This window comes from Macrobrachium rosenbergii, chromosome 58 (assembly GCF_040412425.1).
Source record: "Macrobrachium rosenbergii isolate ZJJX-2024 chromosome 58, ASM4041242v1, whole genome shotgun sequence".
NCBI classification, from domain to species: domain Eukaryota; kingdom Metazoa; phylum Arthropoda; class Malacostraca; order Decapoda; family Palaemonidae; genus Macrobrachium; species Macrobrachium rosenbergii.
In genome coordinates this window covers 4,594,992-4,607,465 of record NC_089798.1, presented here as the reverse complement: position 1 = coordinate 4,607,465, position 12,474 = coordinate 4,594,992, and the positions used below count along the sequence as shown (strand labels likewise).

General features: G+C 46.2%; 1 protein-coding gene across 1 annotated transcript in view; it reads right to left on the bottom strand.

Annotated features, from left to right (window-relative positions):
• LOC136837203 (uncharacterized) overlaps positions 1–12,474 on the bottom strand; it is a 160,943-nt gene that overhangs the window by 72,042 nt on the left and 76,427 nt on the right. The window contains exon 6 of the mRNA XM_067101872.1: positions 10,938–11,134. Within this exon, the coding sequence (XP_066957973.1) occupies positions 10,938–11,134 (197 nt within the window). The remainder of the gene's footprint in view (positions 1–10,937; positions 11,135–12,474) is intronic.

The following is a 12,474-nucleotide window of genomic DNA, read 5'->3' as shown; positions in this document are numbered from 1 at the left end:
TGCTTAAACCAGGTGTTTGATATAATCTGTTCTCTCTAAGCACCAGTCTACAAATCTGTTTCTCTCTCATTTCTTCTACCTAATCCAAAAGGCCCAACAATATCCGCTGTTCTTCCTTGTCCCACCTTCGCATTGAGGTCACCAATAACTATAATTACTTCATGCCTTTTGCACTGCTCTCTTGCCTGATTTAAATATAATATAAAACTAAAAAAAAAAATAAATGCAGAATACTCACTCGTAATCCTGACTCTTCGTGCTGTTTCTTGTTTTCTCCCTCCTCCATTGAAGAGTCTTGCATTTTTTCCTCCCGACATGACAGGGCACAAGCGGAGGAGGGAGACGCGCCTTCACTGCTGGTGGGCCGCCCTCGGGCTCGCTGCGCCTCCGTGTCGCCGGCAGGCGCACTCCAATAAATAACTGCATTGTGGTACCTGTGGTTACACTCATCCAACCTGCAAAGTGCTACCTTTTGCAGGTGCGACACACGCATCCGCTGTCTCTCCTCTTGCCATTCATATGGCACACCCGTACTGTTTTCTGTCTGCCCCCTTCGATGAGCTCCAGTGTGCGATCTCCTGGCTGCAGCCGACACACAGGGTCGGCTACCCGACGGGACACTGGAATTCGAGGGCGGCATCTTCAGGGGCGGCGTCATTGATCAAGGTCGGCGGCAGCAAGGCGCCCGGCAGGATGAGGAATTATGATGTCGGGGTATCTCAATACCATCTGACCTTTCTCTCGAGGCAGAGCTGAGCTCGGGGCAGGGGGCGTTGAAGCGCCACTCCTCCGGATCGGGTTGATGAGGCATTCCCAGCCACCTCAAGAAACTGGACGGGTCAACCTCCGAGCGTCCGAATTATACCCAACAGTAAATGATGTAGGCATTCTGGAGGGCCAACTGAAGGAGGTATTTGAGGAGCTTCTGTGTCCACCTCCTGGTTCTCCTGGCGAAGGATATTACTGGATGAGTTGATCAAAGAGATCAACTCTCCCATGTGCCTGTTGTAGTGCCCGATGACAGTAGGGCGCTGGACATGAAACTCCTCATATGTAACTTCCGGCCCTGCCGGGTGTCTTCTTCCGCTGGGTGATCTCCACTTGATGGGCTCATGACTCGACTGTAATCATGGGCACGAGTCGGACCCCCTTCCAACAGATGACGAAGACATCTCCCCTTCCGCCGCCACTCTGTCTCTCCTCTGCAAGATGTTGCGGGGTGGCTAGCAAACCTCTTGAGGACATTGAGCCCCACGCACCAACGAAGGTACCACTGACGTGCACACTGTTTCATGCATTTCCTGGGCCAGGAATACTGAGTTATAATAATTATCCATAAACAGGTGGTATCCCTGGTTACGGAAACGATTCACAAGACCAAGACAGTGTCACGAGCGGAGAAGGCCCCAGAATACACCAAGAAGTCCATGACGTATCCAGTGTTGGGTTCCGTAATAAAAAATAACTTTACATCATACTTCTTTGGCTTCTTCGGGTTGTACACTTTGATACTTAGATGCCCTTTGTATGGCATCATACCCTCATCCAAAGAAAGGTTCTTGGCAAGGAACCACGAGAGTCTGGCACCGCTCACGAATGAACTCCAACACTGGGCGGACTAAGATGAGGCGGTCGGGGGTTATTCCGTATAGCCCTTCGGTTGAAGGGCGTTGAAATACCTGTCCAATGCCAGGAAACTATCACGGGACATAATGTCGCTACATTAGGGCGCATTTAAAAAATTCCGCCTCCAACATTGCCTGACGTCAGCAGCAGGCATCATCCCAAAGAATATGTGGAGCCCCAAAAAGTGCGCTATGTCCGTGAGGTTGACGCCCTGCCAGCGTGTGCGATAACGCCGTCCGCACTCCTCACGCAGTACCGAGCGAATCTACCAGCCTCCTTCCAACCAGGAATTCAAGCACCCCGCAGAAAAGCTGAATGAACCCCAGTACCGCGGAGAGGGCGGCAGGGACGGCCAGTCCAGGGTACTGCCGAATGGGTGCATGTTAGGTGGGGTGGGGTCCTCCGACCACCTCTCACTTTCGGATTTAACGTTTCACCCGAGCCGCTACCGCGACGCTATGCATCTTCTACGGTTTGCGCCGCAAGACGCACGGCACGCCTTCGACTTCTCACACTCCAGCTGGGCTGTTCCTTCACTTTCCCCATCACTTTCTGTTTCGTCCCCACCAGCCAAATCGAGTCATCCTCCTCCTCCTCCAACTCACTTTCTCCCTCGTGAGGCACTAAACCTACTAAACTCTAATTCACTTTCCTGCTGAGGATCCCGCACGGACATTGGTGGCAAATACATCATCGCTGATGTCAGGCGCATGTCGCCATCGCGAAATGACCAACTACCACTAAATCAGGATTTTCGACCTGCTCTCGATCGGAGGCCCAACAAGTACTGCCAATGTCCTTCTGTAGGAGGCCTCCCAAATGCTGGATGCCCTCAGACACCCACGATGCTTCCTAGGGGTCGAAAGGAACGGATGTGGTCCTTGGTCGCCATAGGTCACACATGGTCGAACAACACGCTTGCTGAGAAGGTCACTTGCTGCTGGGTCCTTCAGCATCCAAGTCCAAAACCTCACTCACATGCTCACTTCCGACAGGCAATGTGCGCCACGCACGCTTCTGACGCCTTGGGCGATCTCTGCAAACGGCCCGTTGCAGCACGTAATACGCTAACACTGCAAAAGTTCAACAAAACACGCCTGCGCTAAAATATCGCCCCGCAAGGTGCTGCTCTGATGCCTCTGATGCGAGATGGGGGAATTTATGCTGCCTGGGTGACGCCAGAAACAAAACAGCTGATCCTGCGAATTTCAGCATCCGCCGAGGCTCGGATTTGAAATCTTCCACAAACTAGGCCTAAAAATTGCCTTCCAAGCAAATATTTAAAAAAGTATTTTCAGTCGACGCTTGCAACGTCCACTCGGCATTCGACAGACAATTTTGGACGACGTTTAAAACGTCCAACAGGCGTTTACGGGTTAATTATATTATATTATATGATGCATGTTCCTAGTTAAGGTGTATTGCTATCACTGACTTACTCCGCGGCCCTTAATTTATGTACCACGTAAGGTATTGTATATAAATTTTATACTGCCGAATTTATCTCCGGCGGGATTTGGATTGACTGTAAGCATGCTCCATCACCCATTATTAGGTTAAGGTATCCTATCCCCGTCGGACCTACTCCGGCGAGCCTTAACTAGCGATACTCATGTATCATCTGTCCACTTACAGATGGTACGCTGTCAGGAGCCTGGGTGTACGGCGGTCCTCCAACAACCCTGTGGCCATGAGGTGTGCCACTCACACCCGGCCGTGGTTCAAGTGGGGACCTGACTGCCTGGGCACCCAGATGGTTGTGGAGGGTCTGCTACGCTCTGCACTGAATGGAAGATGGATGAGCCTGTAAGCCAAGTCCGCTTAACCTTTAGTCTCCTTGACTTTAATGCCTATATTGATAGATACGGCGATTAGAGAATATTTGTGTAAGTCTTTTCCTTTCTTTCAGTTCGACCAACAGAATAACCGCACTCTTCTCGCTGTCGACCCTCAAGATCTGGGCCAGCGGGTTTGGGAGGAATGTTGCGCTGGGAAGCTCTTACGTTTTGTCAGAGGAGATCTGCACCTCTCTACCCTCGGGCCCGGATCTCTGCTGAAAACACATGAAGTAGCCGCCCCTCGATCGAATCGGATCTCGGAGATGACGGAATCCTCCCAAGAAGACAACGGCGCGGAGAGATGGCTGGAAGAGGTGGCGGCCATCAACATCAAACTTGGAACCGATGAGCGCCAATCCGACCACCAGGTAGAAGTAGGGTGGTAAGTGGAGGCAGGGGAATGACTTTTACCTAGTTCCTTTTTTGATTCTCCTTCTTCCTTTTCAAGGTTTTCTAAAGACTGGCTTACCTTTGGAGGACAGGTCGAGGTCTACTGTCCCCAAGGTGAAAACTCCTTGAAAAAGAAGGACTTACTCTAAGTCCTCTAGGCCCGCCCAATCCATCGCCCTCGAGATCGCCACCGGCTCTTTAGCCCAGTGGCGCGCCCACACCAGCAAGCGCCACCCCCGCCAAGGGGTCGGCATCCAGGGCAGTTGGCGCGATCCCCTCAGCCCAACTTCGACCCGAGGCCTTCGTAGAACTTCTTATGCAGAAGTTGGACAGGAAGGTCAAGCCAGATTAATGACCTTCCTCTCAGCTGCTTCGAGCCGAAACACTCAGGACTCTGTGAAGTCTTTAGCGGAGAGGATGCAGACCCAGGAGAGCTTGCTCTCCGGGTTTATGCGCTCCGGAGTAGCAGCTCAGACCTACGCTGTTCCGGATGCCTCCAGTCTTCCTCCCTTCGATAAGGGGAATCCATGGCTTGCTCATGCCTTCGGCATGAAGATACTCTGACCATCGAGGGCTTGGGCACACGGTTGGAAGAACCTTTCGTGCCCTTTCCACCTGACCTGGTGCCTCCACCCAGGCTACGCCAGACTTACAGGAGGAAGCCTCTGATCAGATCAGACAAGGTCCCAAGAGAATAATCTTCCCTACGGACCAAGCCTCCTCCAATCCACCTTGATGCGCACTCTCACTGAGTGGGAGTCTGAAAATACTAAACTTACCCCCTTCAAGGGGACTTTCACTATGTTCTCGGTAGGTGAAGCCATCCCTACCCCCTGCACGATTAAGGTAGCACTGCTGAATAGTCAGGCGGGCATCGAGGGTAAGTCATCACCTCAACTCCATAGAGACAGATCCCACCTCTTGTCTTCCCGAGATTCAGAATTTTGGCTCGAGCTCCACACGCTCACGGTGGGCAACCCGACCGAAAGTGCGCCTCATCCCTCTTCAGTGAACAGCTTCCAAGATTCGAGGCCTCTTTTAAAGGCAGAATTTGAAGCTGGTGCAGGTTGAGTCTCTCCCGTATCTCTTGGCTCTACAGAGGCAACGCGTCACCTACTAAGAATCCTGTTCCAGGTCCTAACCAAATCCCTGTTAGCGGGATTCCAGGCGGACCTGTATGATTTCGTAGTGGCGAGAATGAATTGCCGGAAACACATCTTTGCGGACGCCACTATAAGACACGAACCCAATAGACTCATGAAGAGTTCTATTTGGGGCTTTAATATCTTCCTGGAGGTTGAGGTCACCAACATCCTGGCGGAGGCAACCAGGCAAATCAAGCCTGCTCCCGCTGGGGTCTCCCCTTCAAAAGGAAGGCCACCGAGTCCGCCGGACCTCAAGCCAGAACGGGAAAAGGTTCAGGAGGTACAAAAGCCCCATACTCAAACTATGCTCCAGGCTGTACCGGTCTCCCAGGTTTGCCAGCCTTCAACTCGAAAGCCCAGCTCAGCAACAGCTTTCCAGCTGGATGCAGCTGGCTTACATACCCTTGCTTCTCCAACCTGTGGCGTCCCCGGCGTCTAACGCCCGTTTGAAAGCCAGGCATTTCGGGTTTCAATAGGGAAAGGAGGAAGCAGAGCCAGAGCCTCCTTCAGGAGTGTAGGTTTGTGCCACGCCTCCTCACGAGGAAGAGGAGGCCGAAGTAGTAGAGGAGGAAAGCCCTCTCCCCCCCAATGAGTCTCCTCAGGTAGGCGGGAGGTTATATCTTTTTCGGGACCATTGGACCTTCAGTCCATGGGCCCACAGCATAGTTTCCAAAGGTCTGGGATGGAGCTGGAGCAGAGGTCCTCCTCCGCCAGTCAGATTCCATCAGTCCCCATCCAAAGCCCTTCTTCTGACTTCGTAGAAAAGACCTGCTTCAAAAGAGGGCAAGTACAAAGAAAGTGAGACACCTGAAATTTCAAGGCAGACTGTTCAGTTCCGAAGAAAGGCTCCAGTCAGCAAAGAGTAATCCCAGACTTGTCTCGCCTCAATTTATACATTCACGCATAAGTTTCGCATGCCACAATCCGCAGGTGCGGACCTCAATACACCCTGGGCCGCCACCACCTCTAGATCTTTCAGATGCCTATTATCATTCCGATTATGAAATTTCTCCTTCCCTAGGTTCAGACTAGGAAACAAGCTCACTCGTTCAGAGTTTCATGCCATTCGGGCTCAACAACATAGCGCCCAGAATTCACTCAAACTGGCAGAAACAGTAGGTCCAGCAACTACGGTTCCAGGGGATCATGTTAATGCATACCCAGACGATTGGATAATTTGACACCCAACGCCAAGGAATGTCGGAGAGCAACAACCAGTGCGATCACAGCTTCCTGAATCCCAGGCTTTCAACAAACAGGAGAAATCCTCCTAGTCTCGGAGGCTCGATTCAATGGCTAGGAATCCACTGGGATCTGACACACACAACCGTCACTTCCGCCAGCCAAAAGGAGGGAAATAGCCAAAGCTACCAGGCAGTTCCTCAAAAACAAAAAGCCTCTCAGTCAGACTCCAGGAAAGAGTCCTAGGTTCTCTTTCAGTTCAAGGCTAGTAATAGACCTGCTGCTGGAAAGCCAAACTGAGATATGAATTGTATGATGGACGAGCCAACAACAGATTCAGAGACAAGGTGTCCCTAATTCCGCTGGTGTTGAGGAAAAGGCTTGACCGTGGTCACTGGTCAAGATTTGTCATGTCAGTGCCTCTACAATTTCTCCATCATTGGTGATCCACACGATGCTTCCTGGAGCGGTGGGGAGGATATTCTAACACAAAGAAAGTTCAAGGAACGCGGGTCCACTATGTTCCGCCAGTTCCATATCAACATTCTCGAAGCAATGGCAGTATTTCTAACTCTGAAGAAACTACGTCCAGCCAGACAGATTCATATCAGGCTGGTACTGGACAGCGCAGTAGTTGTGCATTGCATAAACAGAGGGGGCTCCAAGTCGAGCCGGATCAATCAAGTGATGATAGCAATTTTCTCCCCCTGGCAAAAACACCACTGGCATTTGTCAGCTACCCATCTGGCAGGTGTCCGGAATGTCATTGGCGGATTTCTCTGTCCAGGACAACTCCGCGGAGTCGGAATGGTCACTGACAAACATCATTCAATGGATTTGTCGTCAGGTACCAGGTCTTCAGGTATGATCTGCTTGCTACAGAGAGCAACCACAAACTTCCATGTTATGTTGCTCCCACCTAGACCCTCTTGCCTACTCCACAGATGCGATGTCAATAGATTGGAACAGGTGGCAAAGAATCTATCTGTTTCACCAATAAACCTGTTGATGAAAGTTCACACAAGCCAGATCATTCAAAGGTCAAGTAGCCCTGGTGGCACCCAAGTAACTGGCCGAAGAGCAATTGGTTTCCCCTCTTCTTCTAGAGTTGAAACTCCGCATACATATCCCCAGGCCAAAGTTGACTCAAATAGTACAAACTCGACTGTGTCAGTGCTCTCAAGAATTCCTGAATGCCCCAGCTTTATGGATTTCATGAAATTTGCAGCTCAGAAAGATGCTAATATTGATCCTATTAATACACTGTTCATAGAATCAGACAAAAGGGAATCTACCTCAGACAATATGACTCACAGTTAAAAGTTAGCATTATTCCTGAGAGAATCTGAAGCGAAGAGATGACCACGAACCTGGGTAACTTCGTTCTTCAGGTCATTATTTGAGAAAGGACTGGCCTCTAGTACTATTACTACAGCAAAGTCGGCTTTAAAAAAGATATTTTTACATGGTTTCAATATTAACTTAACGGACTCATATTTTCTTATCAATTCCAGATATGTTTGTTTGAGAATGCGCAACCCGTCCCTCTACACGGTTTCCTGGTTCTTAAATGATGTACTTAAATTAGCATCGGACACTGATAATGATCGGTGTTCATATTCGAGTCTGTTAAGGAAAACGTTATTCTTAATTAGCCTAGCTTCAGGTGCCAGAATTTCTGAACTGTCCGCCTCTAGAGAACCGAATCCATGTTGGACTTCCTCCCATTGTAGAAGTCTTCTATTATCCCCGGATCTCAAGTTTTTAGCTTAAGAATGAAGATCCACAAGATAGATGGTCCCTGGAAGGTTATCCCCTTCCACAGGATCTGTCCTTATGTCCAGTTACCACTTTAAAGGCTTATTAAGATAGAACTTCTAATATAATGTCTGGGTCTTCTTTTTGTTAGGGGGAAAATGGAGGAACCATTTTAAAGGCCATTAGGCAACAAATACTATATTTTATAAAGCAAGCTAACCCGGATTCAGTACCTAAGGTACATGATATCCGAGCAGTGGCCACCTCCACTAATTATTTTCATAATATGAATTTTGAAGATCTTAAAAAATATACGGGTTGGAAATCACCATCAGTATTCAAACGCCACTACCTTAAATCTCTAGAGGCCCTAAAATTTTCCATAGTGGCTGCAGGAAGTATTGTTCCTTCCGCTCTAGATTAGGGCCTATAATCTTAGTTATCCTGTCCCCTTTTTCCTGCCCCTGTTTGCTCCACCTTGCCGTCTATCTTGAAGTCAGCATACCAGCAGCCTGACTCCTGGACCATGCTGGTATATTGTTTTGTTCCCCTTTGTTAGCATTTAGTGTCTAGTGTTAACTATATTTTGTGTCTGTGTATGCCCTATTTATTATTCATGTCCTATTTTTGCTACTTGGGTAATTAAACTCAGTACCTCTTTATAGTGTTATTTATCTCCATTAAATTTTTTTGTTAGAGGGTTCCACCAAGCTTTGTATGATCTGTTTCTCTGTGTTGAGGATTTCGCACCGGTGACACAGGCCTAACCCAGAAAGGATTTGACAAAGGAAAATCTATTTCTGGGAAGACCTCGGTAAGTCACCCGGGTGACCCATCCCCAGCTCCTTCCTTCCCTGAGTGGCATACCAAGCTTGGGGGATGCTAATCTTCTTGGAATGATACCAAGATGGCGAAGGAGGTGTTGTTGGCTGGGAGATGAGTGAGGTATGTGACGGTCCTCACTTTATGGATTTATATTGAGATCTCTAGGGCAGAGGCCTGTGGCAGTGGCAACACTCACCCTTGTGTATACTCCCACACCATTATAAATGGTACTGAACTGGGGGTCGTGAATCCTGGCATTGTACTTAGCTTTTTCTCTGAAGTATTTAGCAATACTTACACCTAGAAATATGTGCTGAATGGATATTTCACTGGTGACAGGTCTTCTCAGAAATAGATTTTTCCTTTGTCAAAATCCCCAATGAGAGAGAGAGAGAGAGAGAGAGAGAGAGAGAGAGAGAGGAGAGAGAGAGAGAGAGAGGGGAAAGCAAACTCAGAGAAAGTGTGTAGTTTCTATGTAACACCGCATTCATCATCATCCAGGTGCCATATCCCCAAGGACGTCGGCAATCATGGCTCACCACTCCTCTCTACTTCCGGCTCTCTGCAGCAACTGAGCTGCAGACATTCTTCCTCCAGCCATTCTCACTAATCCATCCATATATTTTTGTCTAGTCTTCCTCTCGGCCTCCTTCCATTGATTTTACCAGTGAGCGAGAGATGTTCTAGTTCTTGTCTTCTCACTATGTGACCCACAAACCGCATTTGTCTACCTCTCACTGAAGCCAAAAGTGCTCTCTCAATGCCTACTCTCTCTAATACCTGCTCATTAGTTTTCCTTTCTGTCCATGATATTTTCAGCATCCTTCTCCAAAACCACATTTCTGCAGCCTGCAACCTCTCCTTGTCTGCCTTCCTCAAGGTCCAAGTTTCACAGCCATACAACAATACAGACCAAACAAAACATTTCATAAATCTCCTCCTAGGATTCATCGATATTTTTGAGTTGGTGACTAATTTCTTTATTTTACCAAATGCATCTTTTGCCAAGGATATTCTCCTCCTGATCTCTTTTTCACATTTTCCATCACTTGTGACAGTGCATCCTAAATAATTAAAACTATCGGTTTGTTTAACTCTTTCAGCATTAATTCTTATATCTGTTCTTGGGGGGATTTCATCTTTGGAGATAACCATAACTTCTGTTTTCTTAATATTTATTGACAGACCTCCTCTCAATGCAGCATTCCAGGATTCTGAAGATGAAGCGGCTGACACTGACAACGAAAGGGATAATGATAATGAAGACTTTCTCACTTGAAATCATTTATAAATGTTCTGTGGCATCATTTTCTGATATCAGTTTCTGATAAAGTGACCAAACATTCAGCATGTGTTTGTGTTCTTTCTTTATCACAAATTTTTTTGCAACCAATGTAGCATTTGAGTTTTATACTGAATATGAACAACTCAATAAGTTTTGGGTTTACACTTTATTTTCCATTAAAACTGGCTTCCTTGACCTCGAACACCCTAGAATTGATGTATCATATTATAAAATAAGCCAAAAAATAACGAAGTGAGAGACGTTTATACCTTTTGGATCTACGCAGTAGCCATATTGGATGCCATGTTGAATTTCTCAAAATGCCCAAAGATGCCAGCTGGGCGTCATTCAGTTTCTGATTCTATGGAACTTTTTCTACCAAAATCAATCAAAGCTAGACTATTGCCCATTGTTCCATCCACAAGAATACTGATTGGCTAGGTCGTTCTTTTGCACCAAACCATTCTATTTAGGTAAGCTTCAACCATCCCAATAATAAGCTTCCAGTTCGTTTTAAAAACTACCATTTCCACCACACATAACTAACATTCTCCACATCCTTTCTATATCAATTCTGTTACATTCTCTTGAAATCACTTGGATAATTCAAATACACGATCGCTGTTACACATGAATTATTACTTGAAATAAACTTGTTCCATTAACTCTTTGCTTCCTGTCACTTGTCTACCTCTACCTCAATATTGTACAACACAACAGTTAATTCAATCTTCATCTCAAGATGATAAACACTAAAGACCTTTGTCCACCTAACTTTTTTCTACTGTGATCAGTAACAAAAACAATCATAATCTCAAACTTTAAATGTAGGATTATGATAGTAATTTACCTTGCAAGACTTAAGAATAACTGGCAAAATCAACTTACCTATTAACATATCCTTCAGCTGATCTGCATTAAGCATGGTTGCATCTGCAGGAGGCATCAATGGGCATTTACGTTTGTTGGCACGAGACGTACCTTGGGCCTGTCGGTATTCTACACTTGCAGATTCAGGATTATTGACACTTGCTAATACCTGCTGACCTCTAACTCGTTCAAACACACTAGACTTTACTTTTAACCTGTGTGAGATTACAAAATAGTTGTATAATATGATATTAAATGACTTACTATCACAATCATGAAAATGTTACCAGGAAATTGTAATTAAATATACAGTCAATTCTGTTACTTCATTTTCTGTTTACTCTAGATTTTAAGGAATACAGTTTTTTAATCTGTACAAAATTTAAACTTTTTATATAATAGTAATAGCATCTCCAATAATTCACAAACAAATTTGCTTTATAGTTATGTCATGAGAACTAAAATGAATTTAAGACCTTTCAACCAGTTCCAATATAAACAAACAGTAAAGGCAAAGAGGACTCCCCTGTGTCCCCCCTCCCCTCACATACACACACATAAAAAGAGCCAAAGCATCAACTAAAACTGGTGAGTTCAACAAATGAAATCGCACCCATGTCTCTTCCAGCCTTTAAACTGGCAAAAGATACAGAAGAAAGAATCGGTTGAAAAAATTAAATAACTGGCAGCCTTTAAACTAGCAAGGATACAATAACATGAATCTGGGAAAGAACAAAATAATGAAAACAGTGAAAATAATGAAAACAGTGAAAATTCAGTAATAGTAAGAACGGTGAATGGGGACTGTGGTGGGTGAAAGATGTTAATAGATGTAGATGCTTAAAATAAAAACTGTGGATATTGGCTGTGCACAAGATATACAAAGGTGCAAAATATATAGTTAATATAATACACACCATTAACAAGAAGAATTGAAGATCTGAGAGACAAGTCTTTCAGAGAGGGTTATCAGTGGCAGTGACAGAACCAAAAGGTAAACTACAGTGGTGAAAACCTAAGTGGAAGTGTTTGATAAGACTGAGTTGGTTTTGAAGATATACTGACAGGAAATATAATCTGAGAAACCTTGTGGGAAGAGTAGTATTGGAATTCTGCCAGACACAAAGTTCATGTAAGCTGAACAGTGTTTAAGCAGCCCAAAGAGAGGAGAAGCTGAAAGTACTCTAGAGTTTCTCCTTCCCTCTGGTAATGTTTGGAGTCCAGGCTGATGGGCACTCTGGTGTGTTGGCCTATCATGGCTCTGAACCTGATAACAGCAAGCTTGGGGCTCAGGTCCTCATTTACCTTTTCTGGATCATCCATGAATGCTCCTCTCCAGCTTTCCAAACTTCACTATTGTTGGAGTATGCTGGCAGAAAGTACCTTCTCAGGTCCTTGTTCCTTCAAATCCTTGGCCTTGGATTTGGTCTTCAATACATTTTTGCAGCTAAGTTAGCTCTCTGGGTCTGTCCTGTTGAGGTCCCAAGAAACTGCCTTTCATTTGTTACCTGGCTCCCCATCCACTGGGAATATGGATTGCCTACCTCTTCTGTTC